General features: G+C 37.0%; 2 protein-coding genes across 3 annotated transcripts in view; both read right to left on the reverse strand.

Moving 5' to 3' along the window:
* ci (transcriptional activator cubitus interruptus) overlaps nt 1-21,966 on the reverse strand; it is a 158,910-nt gene that overhangs the window by 32,868 nt on the left and 104,076 nt on the right. The gene's annotated exons all lie outside the window — the stretch shown is intronic.
* The window catches only part of LOC141438574 (ubiquinone biosynthesis monooxygenase COQ6, mitochondrial-like), a 24,003-nt gene continuing 2,081 nt past the window's right edge, over nt 45-21,966 (reverse strand). The window contains exon 3 of the mRNA XM_074102444.1: nt 45-134. Coding sequence (XP_073958545.1) covers nt 45-134 — 90 coding nt within the window. The remainder of the gene's footprint in view (nt 135-21,966) is intronic.

Consider the following 21,966-nt stretch of genomic DNA (forward strand, 5'->3'; position numbering starts at 1 on the left):
GCTATGAGACCATGGACCATTTGAATAAGGACACCCAGGGCCGCTCACTTCTCGTATAGAGTAGAGTAGGCGAAGTATCTCCGACATGTTACGAACCAATCTGTGATTTCTTGTCTATGTTCCTTGGTTATATTCTGTGTTTTACGGTAGTTTTAAAGATCATTTTATTAAGGGGCTATCCGAGGTTTTCATCGATTTTTGACAAGTTTTGAATCGTATCTCCTACTTTTGCACTACAGATAGAATTATAAGTCAAACGGCTATCGGTTCTCCAATCTTTTATCTCCATTTTTGTATACCAGATTTTGAAAAAATTAATACTTAATTTTGTACGATTTTTTTAAACACTGTCTGAAAAAACACTTATTTCGTATCTCTATTGACGTGAAAGATCTAACATATACGAAATCTACATATTTGGGTTCGTCTTTGATGTCTCTAAAAACTGGTCGAGGGTTTTCATTTGAAACTAATTAACGCAAAAGTTATGGCCAGAAAACCAGTTTTTTGGCCTAAAATTGCTCAACTTTGATGCCAAATATCTAAAATCTCTATAGATTAGGTTAGGTTTGTTTTATAACAATTCAGAAAAATAAAAGGTTTCAGAGAAAAAACAGTTATGTCAAACATTAAATTATGACAAATAGGTACCTGAGAAGCATAACACTGCAAGTGATACTTTTTACGATTTTCGGTTTTACCACCCTTATTGTCACGTATGCTACAATTTGACACAACTTATAACTTAAGTTACATTTCTGTGCTAGCTCCAGGTCAAACAACACCAATTTATTAATAAAAATTAATGCTGTAACATATACCGTATTTTGCACTATCTCCATTGTAAAATAATACAAATAATTTAATTATAAATAATACAAAACCATAAATATGTGTGTCCGACCAAATATCCACAGGAGGGCCCATGGTTAATGAGCAGACTAGTATAAGTTCCAAATTTAACATTTCATCCCGCACAAAGGCACAATACGTTAGGTCTTTTTTTCGCCCTATTGAGAGCATTCGGACGACGGTGCGAGCCCAAGGTCTAACAGTAGGGATCCGCGCACAAAAAGAACCTTGCCTTGATAAGGTCTAGACGTTTCGCCGAAAAAGCACGAAATGGTGCGATGTTCGACTGTCTAGAGATTGAAGATCGTGTATTTTGTTACGGTTAGTTTTAAAAGTCATCGTTTAAGCACTGGACTGGCAAATCAGGGTATTGAATTTTGGTATTAAATTTAAACTGCCATTGATAAAAAATTTAGAAAAACATCAATTTCTAAAGAAAGTTATACTGGAAAAATAATAATGAAGTCCGCGAATAATAATCCAAAAAGCTGAACTGTTTTTTTTACTAACAAAATAGGCATTTTAAAACAGTTAATCGCAAAAAATTAACATTTTCGTATCAGTACTACTAGTGCTTGGCAAGGTGTTAGGGGTGTTAGATACCGTTCCGCAATAAAATGTAAGCGACAATAAAAGCGCAATCCTAACAAATAAAACGCGAATATCACGCACAGTACACTCAGTAATAAAATTATTAAACAAATCAACCTCATAATAATGCGGCTCCAGAAAATTGTCGGGTGGGCAGCAGAATAAAGAAATTATCCAACTTACCAAGGCACGGACGATTGCTCGCCCGAACAAAGACGTAGCTTTGAGAAAAGGAGAAAAAACAAAAAAGATGGCGGCCGAGAAAATAAACAAAACAAGTGCAACAACACTCGCGCGCCTGCGCCCGGCGTGACGTCTTCATGTAGCCTGTCTTTGTCGCGCACGCGATTATTTCGTCCTGTCACGCGGGTGCGAAAAGGACAGGGATACATGGAGATTGCTCTCCGAATAGAAAGAAAGTTTTCAAGCTATTGCTTGCGAGTTGCGGGACGTGAAACAAGTTTAACAGATTTCGCGCAGACAGGCCGTTTGATTTTGACGTTTTATTTAGTCGTTTGTTTAATCGAAACTCTGGTTTGTTACAAACAATAAGAATTAAACAGCAGAGGCCGTATTGCCTAGCGTTTTTGACGCTCACTAATAATCAAATGACAGTTTTTGTATTCGAAATCTGTCGTTTCCTTGCGATCGCTAATGTCAGAAACGTAAGGCAATACGGCCTCTGGTCAGATTGCCTGATTTAAGTGTAGTTACATTACGCCTGCAATTATACACTGTAAAGTATAGAGCAGCTGCTGTTCATAATTGTTGGGTGCGCTAATAAACAATTATTTAGATAATTTAATTGTAAAATCTGAACGGTGGTCGATTTATTTCGCACTGTTCGCGTGCTAGATTCGTCGTAAAAGTTATGGCGCTTCGTTTACGACTGAAGCCTTAATATAGGACTTAATTGGGATGTTATATAGATAATAATAGTGCTACGTTAATGACTAGAATCACCTGTACTAAACAAAGCCGCCATTTTGCAAAATGCACTTTGTTTAACTCGCGCCGACAGCTACGGCTAAAACTTTCAATACTTACTTTAAAGGCTACACGTTGAATTTTATTTTAAATGTGACTAATTTATTTTTATTACTATATAAATAGTTTGGAGGGCCGCAAAGTACTGCATCTTAAATTGCGATAAAGAACCATTTACCATAACGACACACACATAATACCTACTTATTACCACTTCCTGAAAAAATAAATCTCTACTTAGTTTAAACTCAGTTTAGTATTTCAATATGGTACTGTCAAGCATAAACTGTATAAGTAGTCAAGTTTAACAAACTTAAATTTAGCATTTTTTCCTGGGAGATGATTTAAAAGAGTGTTTTATTAAATCACGCCATTGACAAAATCATTGACATACCAATGGAGATGTATAAAAAAAGGACTTGAAAAATGTCTCAAGTTTTTTTATTCAATTGGCAATTAGCGCAAACCGAGCTGCTAAAGAAACTACCGTTTTGAATTTCGAAGTACGCAGCAAAGCGACTCAATCGAAGAGTCATGAATGTTTCATACAAACCAGTCTTCGATTACTCCTTGCTAACTTCTGGTTTTTTCCCTGAACGTCCAATTAGTTTTTATTGCCTGCAACATCACTCGTTTGTTTTGAATATTTATCATTAATAGCTACTGTTTACTAAATTCGATGCGAATAGTTATTTGGTTATCATAATTTAATGATTTGTAGACGTTAGTCGCACCCAGAATAAATGAGATAATAATCAAGATTTCTTATCAGTTTCATTATAATGCTTTATTTAGTCGGTGCGAGAAATGTCATGCGCGTTTTCACACCTACATTGCGAGGTCGCGGAGTTACAATTTTTTTTGGACCGATGATCAAATATACAATATGTGTTTACATTATCCTACATTAGCCGTCTCATTCTGAGAGGAGGCCTGTGTCCAGCAGTGGGACGTATATACGCTGAGATGATGATCTACATTATACATCGCGGATTCGAACTTTAAGGCCGGCAACACACCAGCAATTCTATGGTATTGTAGGTGTCCATGGGAGGCGGCGAAGGATAAAAAAAGAGTAGGCGTGCAACTAAGACCAACCAACCTGCCATTTGCCACAGTTAACCTTCAGGGCCAGATTAACCCGACTTTACCTACTGTACAGACACCAGCACCTATCTGACACATCAAAGCGTGCATTAATATCTGATAAGACTCTATCTTTAGACGCGGTAGACTGCTGTGTCAGATTTTAATGCAGATGACTGTACAATACAAAAAGTCGCAAACGCATGCACGTTGATATCTCTATTATCACAGGAAAATTCTCAACCAACTGATGATGTGAAAGTTACGACAAAAACTTGTCACTGACTCTATTGACTGTACAGTGAAGATCTGAGCCATCATTCCCCTATTATCAGCTCGTAGTGGAACATGAAGCTCGATCATCGTCAGCTGCAGGGCTATTACGAAACTCGAAACTCGAAGTTCGTATCATACCGTCCCTCTCGGTCTCGTATTAAACAGTATAAGTGTCAGAGGGACAGCACAACACGAGCTTCGAGTTTCGAGTTTCGTAGTAGCCCTGCTGATACAATCGTCGTTCGTCGCCATCAATAAGGCACTGTCCCACCGACATACAGCGAGAAAGCGATTAGCTATCGACTATTTTCTCGCCGCAAAACGAACAATAGATAGTACTCGTAGATACCGTATCTGTAACAGGCTGTTCATACTGCCGGTGAGTACAGTCACCAGCATTAATATCTGCCACAGTGGAGCGTGCAAAAATATCTGACACGTCCTTCCGGCCCTAGAAATAGAGTCGTATCAGATATTTATGCACGCTTGTTGTGTCAGATATTGTTGCTGGTGACTGTACTCTCTCCACTACACTTTATTTTTATTTTTATTTTATTGTTTTGGGAAACATACAGCACAATTTATTACAGTTGAAATATCGCATCTTAAATTATACATTAGCCAAAATAGCTTCCACTAATAGCTTATACATTTTATGCTCTTAGGATTCAAGGTTAATCATTGAAAGAAACATAAACAAACAAATTAAAATTAAAATTAAAAACTTGCAGTGACAAGAGCTATCGAAAATAAAACTTGCACAGCGATGCTCGCTTGACAGTCACAACTCACGTCGTGAGAACAAACAGCCGTTCTATTAACTCTTCAGTGCGAGTAATCGCCCGTCGTGGTAGTGCAGCAGGGCTACTACGAAACTCGAAACTCGAAGTTCGTGTCGTGCAGTCCCTCTGACACTTCTACTATTTAGTACAAGAGCGATAGGGACGGTACGATACGAACTTCTACTTTCGAGTTTCGTAGTAGCCCTGCAGTTGCTTATAGCCCAGCGACAAAACTACAGGAACATACGCACTAGCGTTATTAGTTAGCTCTACTAGCTTCTCTTTCATCGTTGGCGGTATGACAAGTACTTAGCGCGCATACGCCAGTTGAACTCAGCGCGTCAATACGACCAGGGACAAAGAGCTTTTTTTTTAAGTTTGATTTGACTGACTGATTGGCTTGAACCAGATCAAGGCTGTCAGATCAGATAAGATCCAGAGACAATACAAATTACTAAATAGATTTCAGAGTTGTGAGTACTACAGAATAAAATTATGTTAAAAGTGATGATGAGTCGCAGAGTCTAATGGATATTGCTGTGAACGTTTTTCGGCGGCAAATTTTAGCCCGTATAGAGTAGTAGAGTTGTAGTAGATTATCAGAAAATATCAAAAACGTATTTTTTCTTTTGTTAATTAAACAAAACATTATGAAGATACGATCAATTAAAGTTCCACGTGACGACACGACACGTCGTGCGACACTTTTGAGCACGGAATGACGTCAACAAGGACCCATTCTCGAATTTTGACGCGCATCATCTTTATATTTTTTTGTTTTATTGACAAAAGAAAAAAAATCTTCTTCTTTTTCATGCTTTTTTCATGCACTGCTGGATGAAAACCCTAATCTCCTCCGCTCCGTCCTATTCTCCTTCTTCCCGAGCAAGTACGGTCCGGCGTAACTCTTTATGTTATCAGACCATCTCATCTGGATCTGCCTGCACTTCTTCTTGTGATCCATGGTCTCCACACCAGCACTCCATGGGCCCAGCGGTTATCCACTCGGCGTGCCACATCCTGCCCAACTTTGGTGCGTTTTTGGATGCATCCATTTACTCTTTCTCTCAAACTAAGCCCTAACGTGGCTCTCTCCATGGATGAAGTGACTGAACTGTGAGTGTATTTGTTGTGCTTCTGAACCATGTTTACTGTAAGAAGGTAAATGGCCATGTTTCGGAAAGAAAAAATACATGTCCGATATTTTCTAATGATTTAAGTGACGGACTAGATACAATATTTTCTTTACCCAGGAAACCCAATTTTCAGAACACACTTTGACCCTATTATCACCCAAGTTATTTGACAAAAAGCCCAACAAACTTATAAACTGCTTGTTTCTCACCTTTATTACCGAGAGCTTTCGTCAAGCTCATACCACTTCATCAGGATTTGCGGACAAAACGTTTTAAAGCTCGTTCTCAAAGCTCTAAATGTACAGAATACAGATTTATTAAGGTCCCCAGGTTGAAAAAAAAACTCTGTTCTCGTATTTGGTGAGAATTTAAGCGTTGTATTGAATCGGTGGCATGATTTATTCTGTGGTTTTAGGTGGGTATTATAATTAAGTACTTACCGATTTGAAGATGAATTGGGATTTTTTATTTTTATAATGACGATATTTTATTTAAAGGTAAAGGAAGGAACATTTTTAATGTTTAAAATAGATGTGTAAATATAGATTTTATTTAAGTAATATTTCAATAGAATCTCAGGGTGAGATCTTAGATTATGATGACACAACTCAACCTGAATTCGCAACCGCGAACATTAATTGATACATTTATAAAAATTCTACACTAATAATCACATCTTATGTTTAAATTTGTCAAAAACCTGCAGAAAATTACCCCCAAGAACGCGGGGCCTTCTGAGAAGGATCAAAGTGGTCACCGCGGGAGACCACTGGCCGACGCCTGTCCCAATTTATGGTCACACCATCGGTGTTTTGTTGGGCTAACTAGGACAGGAAGCAATTGTTTTTTTGGAACGTTCTCGAAATTGATTGGGGTGATTTGAGCAACGGTTGAGCGGAATATTTATTTGCTAATTTGAAACCACAAGGGAACCTTTAAAGTAGCTGAAGGTAGGTAGTCTCCACTTTTAACAAAATTCTCGTCTATATCGACATTCTTTGTTCGCTAAAAATATTTTCATTTGATCCGGGGGTGGTAGTAATTATGACTGAAAATCGCGGAAACGTTTCACGTAGTAGGATTTTATGTATGTCATTTTTTCCGAATCGCTGCGCTGCCACCATTTTTTTTCTAATTCTGCCGCTTAGCAGCTGTGCTTGCGCTGCTGTGTTCCAGAATGGAGATTAAGATAGCCAATGAAAAAATCGGCTCACGTGGTGTTGCGGCTGTCGATGGGTGGTGCAAGCAATTTTAATCAATTTAGTCTAACGAAACAATAGTTGACTGTACTTTTTTTGGCATGTAGATAAAATGAAATAGGTACATACCTAATTGAAAAAACATGCCAACCGCTGAAACTTGCTTGTAGTAAATTATGAAATCTATAGGTAATACATATATGATTAAAATAAAAAAATCTACCCAGAATTAAACCAGTCGCGGAAAAATGCGACAAGTAAATTTGGCGACTAATAAAAGAAACTATCGATTAATAATTCGATCGTAAAATTAACGATGGGTGAGGAATGAGACGCGAAAAATTGCTACGTGTAAATTACCTATGCGTTTGCGAAATCTTTGACCCAAACTAACAAGGCAACTTAGTAGATAATAAGATAAAATTACAAACTTGAAAAGCAGTAAGTTATAGACAAAGCATTGTAAGCAAGAATACGGCAATAACACGCCTCACAATCTACACACTATCTCATAACTTAGGAACTAAGCTATTCTTCGGCGTTAACATAAAGTTACGAACAACAGTGTATGGCCGTAACAGGCTAGCGAGTTTAAATCGATAGTAAGCAGCTTGTTTCTTAAGACTGCATTATTTGCCTTTACTGGGTTTGGTGCACGGGACAGGAGGGCGGTGGAAACGATGTGCTTGGATTTATGAGGTACTCTTAAAAAAGAAAGAAAATATTTATTTATGAGAACGTGGAAAAAAGCACATGTCACGGTCACGAAATGGTCTTGCAAACAGCGCTCATCTTCCATTGGGGCCACTTGGTTTGGCTCTTCGCATCTTTGGTAAAGAGCCGACTGGTATTATTACGTAATTTGTGCATAATACGTGAGCCGTGGTAGCGCAGTGGTTTTCATAAATAATTAATTAATTACTAACCATGTCTATATATGTTCAGTAATTAGTTAATTATCTATTACACTAAGACTGAAATCAATGATTATTATTTTTATTTATTACCACTGTCGCTATGCTCTTATGCATTGCGCACCGTAACAAAGATTGACATGTCACCACGCATGCCCCGGGCTACAGGATGCGCGCGCGCAAACAAGCTTGCATTTCGCGTTTGCCGATTGGCGCGTAAACATAAACTTTAAAGGGTCGCAAGTCGGGATGTGCGAATAAATTGTCAGAGGTCGAAAGGTTTTGTGACCGTTTTTGGAGTTCCGTACCCAAAGAGACCAAGCTGTCACTCACTGTCCGTCCGTCCGTCTCGATTTTTATAAGCTTTTACATTTTGCAACGCTTGGCTCGAGTCTACTCTACTTATACATCATGTGATTGTCATATTGTTTTGGAACTGACATGTTCATTTATTGATCAAAATTTCATACTAAAAAAAGATTACTTATAAATAAAAAACTTTCCGTGTTCGTATCAGTCAAATGGAAGTCCTATTGACCTTCCCTTTTTAGTAATCGGATTGACTTGAATTGGTAAAATTAGATAAAGTTCAATTAGAAAAAAGTGTATTAACATTATATTTTATCTACACTTTTCTGATTTATCTGTCTCTATATACGCTCACATTTCCTAATCCCATATTATTTGATTACTTTAAAAAATATAATAAAAAATAAAGATATTACTGGTTGTAATATGGCATTTGCGTTTGATATACCTTAGTCTCCGCGTACAATAGTCTTCTCGCAGGCATTTTATGTTTTTAATTTCTGTTCTTCAGGCAATATCTTCACATTAATCCAAGCTAATAATAAAAACAAACCGGTCAAGTGCGTGTCGGGCCACGCGTAAAGGTTCCGTACTGATTGCGGCAGTATTCTACATCGACGATCGATCGATATAAAGCCTATTGAGTTAGTGATAGTTTTGCTTTTAAGTTCCAAAGTATAGGTAACAAAGACGGCCCGCCGCCTTAAAGTTTAATAATTGTACCCCCTAAAGCTAGATTCCTAAATATACATATATAATATTTAATCTATCAGTGAAATTAAAAAAGATCACACCTATGCACTTACACTTTTTACTAAGAAGTGACGTACGCCCCCTCCCCCCTTCCCAACTTCCTAATTTTAGTTTGATTGAGTAAAGCAAAAAATACCGCCGTGAAGCAGCAGTGCTTGCACTGTTGTGTTTCGGCGTGGAGAGTAAGACAGCCGGTGAAATTACTGGCACTTGAGGTATCCCATCTTAGGTCTCTAGATTAGCAACGCCTCGGAAATCGCCCTGGTGTTGCAGGTGTCTATGGGCAGTGGTGATCTTACCATCAGGAGACTCACAGGTGGAATTAAAAAAACGTGACCAATTTTTTGGATAATCTAAATGACGGCCTTATTACCGTTACTAGTATAACTAGCTGTTGCCCGTGACTCCGTCCGTGTAGTATTCGTTTATCGTTATCCCGCGGGAACTATACAATTTTTCGGGATAAAAACTATCCTATGTCCTTCCCCGGGACTCAAACTACTTTTATATCGATTTCCATTTAAATCAGTTCAGCGTTTTAGACATGATTGAGAAACAAACATCCAAACATCTTCACAAACTTTCACATTTATAATATTAGTATGATATGCCCACTCATATAAAATTATACCTACCTATTTTAGATTTTTTGACAGACAGACGGACAGACATAGAGGAACGGTAATGATTGTTAGAACTACATAACGCTGAAAACAAGTCGCAAATATTTACTTTCCCCCTTTCAATTAATCCAACACGCTTGTTCTTTCGTAATGTTATTAATATTCCCGCCATTTAAATTTCATATAACAGCCGGCGGCGCACGCGCACGCTAGATTAAGACTGAATTTATTGCTTAATTGAAGATCTAGATGCAAAACTATAACGTTAGGTATGATGTCACGGTTTGAGGTAGTTTAATCTCTTTATTGTGAACATAAATGTGCTTGAAAAATGTTAATCTATACCTTTACATTATTTTTTTCATTCATTAATTTCATTTAATATAATATTGTTTGGCTTTTGAACATTAGTAGTTAATTTTAGTCAGCTTTTGGACAAATATCTATCTACAGAATTTTTTGCATGACTTTAAAAGTAAGTAAGAAAAGTTAGTTGTAATAAATACGTCTGATAAATTAAAAACAAGAGTAGGTACTATGTCTACTTAATCATCAGTAATATTTTCATTCGATGTTGTGCAAACGTAAAATATTTTTTTATCAATGACCTATTTGTTAACAAGTTTAGTAATTAAGATAGAGCGGCCGAAGTTCGGAGGCCAGACAGTGGGATCCACATTTAGGACAGACTATAAGAATTCGCTGCACCATAAAACTTATTTTTATATCTTACTTTCGGTAGTATTTAATAGGGCATATTTGTCTTAAAATCGAAAAATCGTAATCTACAAAGAGTGGATATGCCCTAACGTTGTTCTATCGAAGGTACGATATTGTGGACGCTTGCAGTATTTATTGTGAGTATTGCTAGAATTTATATTTAAAAAAAAAAGATTTAAATTACACTAAAAATCGGGGCTTTGGTTAACCCTCGGCCACTCGAATATCTAACAAAAATCCTTCAATAAATCATAACAATCTCATTCAAGCGTTGGACAATAAACATATTTAAACTAGCGCGACCTCAGTTAAAATAACGACTTCGTAAACTTCTAGAGTCATTAAGATGAGAGCGTCAGACGTCTCAATCTGTTAAAATATAGATTAGCTACAGAGTTAGATACGTAGCAGGAGGAAAAGTGTTGTATTTTTTTACAGAAACTTACATTACCAGTGATCCACCGGTAGCTTTCCTGATATTTCCATAACAATCTATTCACTAGCCATAAAGAAACTCTAGGTTATAGTCAAAGACAATAATTTTCATGTTTTAGCAGCTCGTATTAGAAAGATGAAGCGAATCGCCAGATAGAACAGTATCTGCACGTAACAACGTGCCATAATAATACCGAGCAGAAAATGACGATAATACCCTCTAAAATTAATAATTATCACGGGACACTAAACACCAATGAACCTAGTCCCAAAACGAAATGCTAAAAACGACGACCACGGCTACTCAGTCAAGAGTGATACGCAAAAGATAAAGGTAAATAAAGATTATGTAAATTTTCAGCCGATGAGACTCAATTTAGTCTTAGATAAACCCGCATCCATCGTCTCCTATTAATCCAAGAACCATTGCATCACGAATCAACCATTTTTTTATGACAGAGCACCGTTTCACTAAAACGGATCATAAAATGAGGTCCCTAATAGGTTTATAGGTTCCGACACGTGTCGAAATCGACTTTATGATACAATGCTTACCATTGATTTACGTGCTATTCACAACGATTTTTAACGAGGCCTAGTTTTAATATTTACGTTTATTTCCAACTATTAATGACGCATCTGCTATTTTATTGGATCTAAGTTTAAGAATGAAAATAAGAGCGGCAATGCGAATAAACGATGGTATAATCGACGGTATGATGTGATGGTTTTTTAGTGAGATTGATAGTGGTAAGTACCTCCCATAAATAAATAAATAAATAAATCATAGACGTAAGTAAGTGGGGGTGATTTTTTTCTTCTCATCCCACCCTATAGTGTGGGGTATCGTTGGATAGGGTCTTTCAAAACCATTAGGGGTTTGCTAAGACGATTTTTCGATTCAGTGATTTGTTTGCGAAATATTCAACTTCTAAGTGCAAATTTTCATTAAAATCGAGCGTCCCCCCCCCCCCTCTAAAATCTAAACCGGTGGGTGGAAAAAATTAAAAAAAAACAAATGGCAGTAAGTCAAACTTTCAAGGAAAACTATAACGGCTAAGTTTGCTTGAGAATTATTAGTAGTTTAAGAGTAAATAGCAGCCTAAGGTATAAAATATACCTAAACTTGGAAGATTCCGTATAAAATACGAAATCCTTAGAAAAATATTACCTACTTAACTTTTTCGTAATGGCTACGGAACCCTATTTCGGGCGGTTTTTTTCATTGTATTTCTTCGGTTAATTACGTATTTATCTTGTTTCTTCAATCAGCTTCAGTAAACTTCAGTAAGCTAGTTGAGACAGCAAGATAAGTATGAACTTTTCCGACAAAATACGATGGAAAAACATTATTCAATAGGTCTGTACATGTATAAAAGCTCGCCATTTAAAATGTCATAAGTCATAAACTAGCATGTTGTACTGTTAAACAAAAGCTGCGGAAAGTCAACCAGTGATTTGCTTGTTAGTAACAATTGAAAACGATTGGTGCCGGCCACGGAACTAATTAACTTAACTAAACGTTATTGATGTACTGGTGCTAATGTAATGGATTTAACTCTATGTTTAAAAATCACTGGAAATACATGCTACAATAGTAGAAAATATAAGTGTTCCTTAAACCTCTTCCTAAAGATTACATGAGGTTAAAATAGCATAATATATGTTATGTATAAGTTAATTAATTTTATTAATTTTAAAATTGCCACACCCCCATCAGGGCATTATTTTTTATAATTTTTTAATACTGAATACTGAATACCAATTGGCCTAGTCCCAAACTAAGCTTGTACTATGGATACTAGGCAACGGATAAACATACTTATATTGATAAAAATACATACTTAAATACATATTAAACATCCAAGACCACAGAACAAACATTCGTATTGTTAATCCAAATATCTGCCCCGGCCGGGAATCGAACCCGGGACCTCAAGCTTCGTTGTCAGGTTCTCTAACCACTTGGCCATCCGGTCGTCTAAAATATGTGTAGCCTGTTTCAAAATATATCATGCGTCATGTATGTCTTGTATTTGTTCTATGTTTGTTTTTATGGCGTTAAATAAATGTATTTTCTTTCTTTCTTTCTTTTCTTTCAAAAACATTTCGTCAACCCGAAAAATCTCCATGTTTATTTTCACTTATGCCCCACGTATGTATGGCAGAATGGACCAAAGGGCCTTTGCCCAACTAGCTAAAAAAAGTATTGCTAATCCAACAGCGTTGGCATAATAAAATACTGGCCAGCCAGGGATGTCTAAATAAAGCTGCTATAAAGCCCGGAATGGAGTTTGGTAGCTTTTTAATCCATATGCAGCGAAAATAAACAAGATCGTCTATTGTAAACAATTGCAGCGTGCGTGTGCGCAGTACACGTAGCAATGGTTATGGTTACTGAATTCTTGATTTTTGGGTTGAACGCTCTTTTTTAGGTTTCACTATATTTTAAATTTTATCCAACGAGGTGAAGCCAGCTCTATCCATAAAAATTTATACTTATCTCTAGTGAGAAATATTTATGTCTCATTGTAATACTTTGTTATCATAATAAGTATAGGTCAGCCATTTACTGTCCCCTGGTACTTATCCTAAATAAGAAAAATCGGCCACAGTTATTTGTGTAAAATTATGAGCAATATATTGACAAGTGCACAAAACTACAATTACGCAATTTATTGAAAATTATATCGAATCACACGTTACTTTGTGGATATATCCATATCAATGAACTACAGTTACATTATCAACCAGTAAAAAAAAATCATAAACAAACCTTGATTTGATGGTTTTGGGTAAGTAGTGGGTAGTAGGTGTGACTAGACTATGCTTTATCCACAGTGGTGAGTTGTGCTCATGCGTGAACTATACGAAACTAGTAGCCACATCTCCCTGTCAGTGTACCCACACAATATTACGGCCGCTCGCTGACGTACCAGCGAGACTGTTTACAAATAAATCATCCAGCATTATTTTATTGCTCGAACCAGCCACAGCAGCTCTAACACCTTATGCCTTACGACAAAAGGGTGACTTTCCAATAACTTGGTTCTAGCTTCCGCTGAACAGGTCATCGGACTCTGCGCACGTGAAATTATGATTATTTTGAGGTGCGGATGTTGGTAAGGAAGTAAGGCTTTGGGGAAATGTCACGGTAGCCTTTTATGGTAGCGTACGCGTTGCGTTTCTGGGATTTTAATGGGCCACGATCCACTCGCCTCGCTTCCATTGCAGTCATCTTCATCTCGGCCTAATACGTTACACAGAAGGGCACAGCACAGGCCTCCTTTCAGATTAAGAATACTTGGGTCTTAGTTCGCACGTAGGTCCAGAGGGGCTATTACGAAATTCGAAAATCGCAGTTCGTATCGTACTTATATTATTTAATACGAGAGTGAGAGGGATGGCACGATACGAACTTCGTGCGGATCGGCCTCATGCGGTAGTGTGGAGTGAATGGAATAAGAAAATATGAGTTGCCATACTTTTCATCACTAAAGTCGCGTACAAAATTCTGGCAAACCGATGGCAATCGAGTTGTTAGGGCAGCTGGCTACTATTCCCATGTAAAGTTACAATGTCAGGTGGACTTATAAGCTTTGTAACAAAGCGTGGTTGCGGGCAATAGATAACTAGTTCTACATATACCGGGTGGGGCCTTATATATACAGGCGCATACAATTAAAACATAGTTCGTACCGATCAAACTGAACAACATTAGTTCAGCGACTTTTAAATATTTTTTTATTAAACTAAAGCATTGACATCTATTAGACTGCATGTTTCTTACATCAAAACGGCGCACAAAATTAGTTCACAGCGCGATTTTGTAAACAGTTCACTATAGTTTGTTGACGTCCGTGACAGGGGTCGTGTCAAAGTAGTACCTATTGATGATTGATGCGCTGCGCGTTTTGTTTTAAACAGCCAGTCTAGTGCCGTGAGGTACATAAATGTCGATGCTTTAAAGTTTATTCGAAAACTTATATTTGAAGCGTGACAGGCGACGCCGCTATTGGGCTGTAAGAATAAGGAAAAATCTAAAGACACCATTATTTTTAAAAGGCGCCGAACTATGTCGTTCAGTTTGACGAGATATATCCATACTTACTAATATTATAAATGCGAAAGTGTGTGTGTTTGTACGTTTGTCCGTCTTTTACGTCGAAACGGAGCGACGGATCGACGTGATTTTTGGCATGGCGATTATGGGCCAGAGAGTGACATAGGCTACTTTTTAACCCGAAAAATGCAGAGTTCCCAAGGGACGAAGCCGCGGGCAAAAGCTAGTGTTTTAATTATTATAATAGTGTTTTATTACTCCAGTTAAAGGCCCCACCTTGTATATAGTCCCATTATTCAGTAAGCTACTGCTCTTATCCACTTCTTGCTCAGTCGGAACGAATGAAAACAACTTAAGTATAATGTACGTATGAAGCTATATCATAAAGAGTAAGTGACCTCGTTAACTTAACAGTTTTTTACAGTACATCTGTTCACTACTGCTGCGAAACCCAATTAAAAATTAATATCAGAATTACACAACAGGAGCACTGTATATTGAATATTTATTTAGTAATAAATGACTTCACTGGGCTATCGCTTTGACCTGTAAGATAACGAGACACAAGAGATTCACAACTACCGTCTTATTTAATGCCTAGGTCTTTCGCATATCTTGATACTTGGTTGGCTCTTGTGAACGAATGTGATACTCGTAGAATGACATTCGCACGCGAGTGATGGGACGAGTCGCGAAGCAAGTCACGAGAAATTTGAACGAGTTACTAGAGTACGCCTGCGAGGGGTTCTACGAAATTCGGAAGTCGAAGTTCGTATCGTACCGTCCCTGTCACTCTCGTATTAAATAACAAGCGTCAGTGGGACGGCAAGATACGAAGTTCGAATTTTGCACTTCGTAATATAGGGCCTGTTGTTACGATGTTAGCACAGGTCTTTCGAAGTACCTAACAAACTCATCAAAAAACCGGCCAAGTGTGCGAATGACTCGTGTCCCGAGGGTTCCGTACAAATTTGAAGGTATATGTGAATATCTGGTGTTAGAAGAGTCTACTTAGCAAAATGTACGCAATGTGGGATCATTTAAAATGGTTATTTCCACAGATAAACAAACAAACAAAAATAATGTCAGATTTTTCTTATCGGCTGTGCGAACTATCTTCATACCAAATTTCATGTTTCTAGGGCAACTGAGAGTATCTTATTGGATTCAATTCCTCTGCAATTCGTATAGTAACTTATCTTTTGATTGCATAGATTTACAAGTTTGATTTTTTCACAGCTCCCAGGTCTGCTACCCGAACTGAGTATTTGATATTCATTTCAGTTTGATACCTCAACGCATTCTTGGAAAGGGTCGTATTGTTTAATTTTTGCCTACTTATTTAGGTACGGATCGCAAAGTTAAGGCGTTAGTTTGTGATTTGAATAGGATAGGGCAATTTTGAACATGAAACTATCATGAGACTCACTCATTTTAAATGATAACATAACGAATAGCTCGCGTCTGAAATCCAGTTTAGCTCCACATACTACAAAACTAATAGTTTCGTCGGATAGTCGCGCGAGCAGGGCGGTGGCGCGCTGTCGGCGTGTTGCAGCAGCCGCCGAGTCGCGTTGCTCCCAGAAGAAGGGTTACGGATTAGCCCGAAACATGTCGGGCTAAACTCGATTTCAGACATGAGCTATCATATTATCATTTCAAAAAAAGGATAGGACAAAGCATTTAAAGACATCTTATAGGCTCCAACGTAAAAGGCAACACACGTTATACTTACTTAGTCTTTGCAATATTCTATCAACGTTTCTTGACCCCTTCATCGGACTCTATAACACTACTGTGACTGTATGTATAATAGATGCAAGAAAATGTATTGTCCAAGTGCTACTGTTAGACGACACATCGTCTATTGAGCTTTTGAACTTAGTAAATAATAGCAGAGTAGCAAATGTTAGCAGAGCTAAGTGGATAGCACTGTTTATGGTTTGTATGGAAGATTGCCAATTGTGTTGCATGGAGTAGTTCTGTTATGATGTCATTGACTTCCATTTCCTTGGGCTGTTTGTTGTTACATGATTTAACGTCCCACTGTTGGTTGCTGTCGGATTATTTTCCTAAAAGATTTTTTTTACAGTTTTCAATGAAATAGGTTGCCAAACGTTACGACAGTACACATATTTACTGTGACTTATTTTTCAAAAGTTTTTTTTTTCATTAAAAAGACGTCAAGGTCGCTTACCTTCTTTCTAATGCTAAAACAACGAAGTATAGGTGGACCGACGATATTGCGAGAGTTGCGGGCAACCTGTACGGTACAAGTAAGTGGCCAATTTTCGTTCATAGTGGCGTTCTAAAGAGGCTTTTGTTTGACAGTGGACGTCTTCCAGCTGGTGATGATGAAGACTTATCTATAAAGAGGTTGTACTACGTAAATACCAAGAAAAAGGTAAAGAACTACTCCAAAAGGTGTCGCCTTATTCCACTCTACGGACTGTCTTATACAAGCAAGCAACAAAAATCCCTCTTTATTTTCTTAAAACAGTGCGTTATTTAAATACCCAAATACTGTTTACTGCAGCGCATATACAGGGTGTTATAAAATCGAAATGAGTCGTAAAAAGGGCCGGTTGCTGGCTAGAGCACAGGGTTATTTTTTTTATTGAGATGCTGTCTTTAACTGCTGCCAGACAGCCCTTACGGGTCTATGACCTTTAATAGAAACAAATGCGCGACTAAAATGGTTTGTTTAAGTTTACATGACTTAGAAGTAATTAATAATTGAGAAATGATGGCCCAAGAAGGGTTTGGGTTCTCACTCATCACCATCATCCAGCAGTATGAGAGGGATTGAGCCGTAGTTTCCACGCAGGTCCAGTAAGGATTGGGAACTTTACACACACCATTGAATTTCTTCGCAGGTTTAGCTGTTTTTCTTCACGTTAAAGCTCGTGACTTATTTCAAATGTAATTTTGCACATGGATCTTGAAAAAAACAGTGGTCTGTGCGAGCCCGGATTTGAACCCACGATCCTCTGCTCGGAGAGGCTTTAAGTCCAACCATAAGGCCACCACGGTCCATTAAACATACGAGTATGTATGTATTATTAAACTCTCGATTCACGTAACTATCTAAAGTTAAGCATAATCTTTTACCTATGCATTTAAGTTTAAATTACTATTATAAAAACTTTTCCTTTTATTGATATGATACATACTTATCCTCTTTTTAATTTACAAACTAAATAATGTAAATATTATCTTTCTACCCATTTTTGTTATCTATACAATACTAGCTTTTGCCCACGGCTTCGCCCGCGTGGAATTCAGTTATTGCGTTGTGCATTTTTCCGGGATAAAAAGTAGCCTATGTCACTCTCTGGCCCATAAACTATCTTTATGCCGAACGCGACGTGAAAGACGGACAAACATACAAACACACACACCTTCGCATTTATAACAATAGTATGGAAGTATAGATAATGCTATGACTCGTTAATTCATTATTGAACTCCATATTACGAGTATTATTTATATTAGTAAGTAATAAAAGAAGCGTAGGTTACACGAAGAAAATTCCAACGGTTTATTGTAACCTTATAGGTAGTTCATCATCATCATCCCAGCCTATATAAGTCCCACTGCTGAGCATAGGCCTCCTCTCAGAACAAGAGGGCTTGGGCCATAGTTCCCACGCGGGCCCAGTGCTTATTGGGAACTTCGCACGCACCAGGTATATGTAGTTATTTAACCTTAAAAAGTATATTAACGTAAGTGTTCTTTATATATATTTTAACTCTATAAAAATCCAACGACCTCAGAATAAAATGACGAAAAAAAAACTTGACATTGAAAAAATTTGGTTATAACGACACAATTTTTATTTGTTATTAAAAGGACCGCATCAAAAAAAATTTACGATTTGATACGTTACGTCGTTAAACAAAGATTAAACGCAGTAAATTGTTTAAGTTACGTTTATGACTTTAAAAGATCACCCCTTAAATTATTGCTTAATTACTAAGCCAGTGTCAAAAATTAAAGTCACCGAGATTTTAATACACATAAGTATATCGCTTTCAGAATATAGTTCATTCCTCCATGCCTAGACTCTGCTATGTGTTTCGCAAAAGTTAAGGGGTGATTTTTTTTAAGTGGCGAGTAGGTAACGCCACATAATTACCATGAGTAGTTTGACTTGACAGATAAAGCTACTAGTATAAACATCAACATGGTACAGTAACTTAGTATATAGGTAGGTACGGTACAGTTAAACTTAAATACCTGCTTGAGGTTAAGTCGATTTAGAACAAATCTTAAGTTTTTTAACTTACTAAAATATATTTTAAAACACGCTACACATATTTTAGACGACCAGATGGCCAAGTGGTTAGAGAACCTGACTACGAAGCTTGAGGTCCCGGGTTCGATTCCCGGGGCAGATATTTGTATGAACAAGCATTGCCTAGTATCCATAGTACAAGCTTTGCTTAGTTTGGACTAGGTCGATTGTTGTCAAGTGTCCCATGATATTTATTTATTTATTATTTAATTTCCTATCAAAACCCGTTTAAGGGTTTATCGTTGGAGTTTAAATTATGTTATAATTATTGATCCAGCAAGGTCCTGGACATAATACTGACATCTTACTTCGATAATAACCTCAAACGTGTGACAATGTAACCCACGCCTTCCATAACGCATATAAAACGTACGTTTTGCGATAACTTCACAACCGAATTGAAATACAAAATTTTATGTCATCAATTTATCGGATTTGGATTTTTCCATAAGGTTAATTGTGGTCCAAAAACGAATTCAAAATTTGTAATTATAGTTTATTGGCTGTGATCCTTTTACAAGTAGCTGGTTACTATACCATTTACTTAAATTGGGGATAAGTTACTATTTCAAAAGAAAGCTTAATTGTCTTGGATTTGGCAGCTTTCATTGCCACTAAACAAATTATGTTGATTACATTAGCTATCACATAAACACCAAAATTGGTCTATCCACTTGAGAGCTACGAAGCTATACATTTATAGACACACGTCAAAATTTTAATACCCCTCCTTTTACGTCGGGGGTTAAAAACATAACGTAACGTAAGTACACTGTTGGTCAACATTTGATTTAAAATGCAGTGTTGTATTGTACGAACTGCCGTACGATCGTACTTTTTTTTTACTTTGGTCAAATTAATACGCTTACAATCCACAAAAACACTTTTCGCTTTTGAAATGGACCATACATAATATTTTCACACAAAATAATAACTGTTTTTGCCTTTCATATTCGACTAAAGTTGAAGCAGAAAGTGCTTCTATAAATATCACGTTTTATTATTATTACTGTGCAAAATATTCAGCTTCCAATTTATTTTTTATTGTTAAGTCCACCTTTCCTGTTACCCGATAATTTTATTACATAGCATCTTGCCCGAGTTTGGTGAAATCTTCTTGACACACACATATATGACGAAAACAAGCGAGAAACTGAAACGCGTTGCAGAACCTCGTATATAGGTAGAGTCATTCACGATAACGCGTGCCCTGGTTTTATTACAATGTCATTAATGTCTAATTTTGACAAAATCACGCGTCTTCGTGGATCGTGGATGGCACTAGGTATAAACAGAATTCATTCTCAATTTCTTCTTGTCTAGATAATATAACACAATATCTATCTGTCTGTATTTCCGCAAACCCCTCCTAAACCACGCAACGGAATTTGATGCAGTTCTGACCAACAACCTAATAAAGTTTTGACATAACTAGAAAATACGATTACTCGTTCGTATATATGTATTTTGCAAACGAGTCTCCAAAAAATGGCTAACGTATGCTAAGAGATACTTAAAAAAACTGTTTTTTTTTTGCAAAATTACAGTCATATGAAGCCGCGCGATAGGTTGTTAGTAGTTTATAGAAAAAAAGCAATAATTTATTTTTGTCCATATAATTAAGACAAAATCGTTCCAGTATCGACGTGTTGTTTCAGTAAACAACAACAGGTGGGGTATTTCGGAACGAAAGCTCTTTGAAAACGTGTCAGGTTTCAGGGTTAAATGATGTGCTATTTAAAAATGCTTTTGTACAATGTTAGATTTTTGTTTCAGACGATTTTTAAAAGGGCAAACTAGCTGCTGGGGTGGAAATTACCACTGAATAGGTAAAAAACGGTTACAACTACATATTTATTTTTTTGTCTTCGCTTCCTTAGAGCGACGGAACACACCTTCCGCCAAGAAGTCGGAGTGCAAGAACAACTGAAAAAATATACAGATACCTCGTGGAGTATGTTGCCAGATTCCTATCAACAGAGGTTTTATCGAACTGGTGGTAGGTTTTTTTTTAATATTCATAAGTGCTTGTTACCTTCTAACCCCTTTCTTTCATTCTGTATTACAAAAAAAACGTAGATGTTACCTAAAGAAGCCTTCTCCAGATAACTCAACTTGTAGCCAAATGTCGCTGGTCAGCGTCACATGTCAGATAAATGGTTCTGACCACTGTACTGGTTTAAAAATGTTCTTGCTCACAATATTTTTGTGGAACCCTCCCCAAAGTCAACTTTAATGTAATTTTATGTTTTTACAGAGCTAGTTTTAATACGCCACGGTTACTGACGCTACACAATCGCACGTTAAACGCTCGCGGACCGCGCGCCGATTAAACTCGTAATGGAGTTTATACAGGTTTAAAATATGTACAGGACGGTTCTGGAGTTCTACATAAGTCAATAAATGTATACAGGTCCTGTTTTTACGGTCCTGTATAAACATTCACGATTTTTTTTTATTGAACTTTAATTACTAACCCACACCACACCTCACGCGCCACGCGACGAAAAATTAAAAACAAATGTACACTAATGTCACTAACCGAGAATATGCAAGCATGTTTTTATGTGACAAACCAAATTATTAGAATAAGATTTTTTTCAATATCTTAAACAATACGTAGATATGGGCATTTTAAATTATCAAATGGAGAGTATCCGACACGAACTATGACGTTACATAACATGACGTCCATAGAAAGATGTAAATGCGAACTTCCTTCGCTCGTATCCTAATTTTTCATCAGATATTGATAATTTTTACTTCATTCGATTTATTTTCAAGTTGCGTATTACGTTGTTATCAAAGAAAAAAAATGTTCTGCATCTAATTCCTTATTACTTTAAATCTGAAAACATACCTAACTGATGCTTTTTCCCCGAGATGCCAAACGAAACTGTTTACTCCACGCCACTGGTGTATAACTATTTATATACGATTTTG

This window comes from Choristoneura fumiferana, chromosome 19 (genome assembly GCF_025370935.1).
Source record: "Choristoneura fumiferana chromosome 19, NRCan_CFum_1, whole genome shotgun sequence".
NCBI classification, from domain to species: Eukaryota; Metazoa; Arthropoda; class Insecta; order Lepidoptera; family Tortricidae; genus Choristoneura; species Choristoneura fumiferana.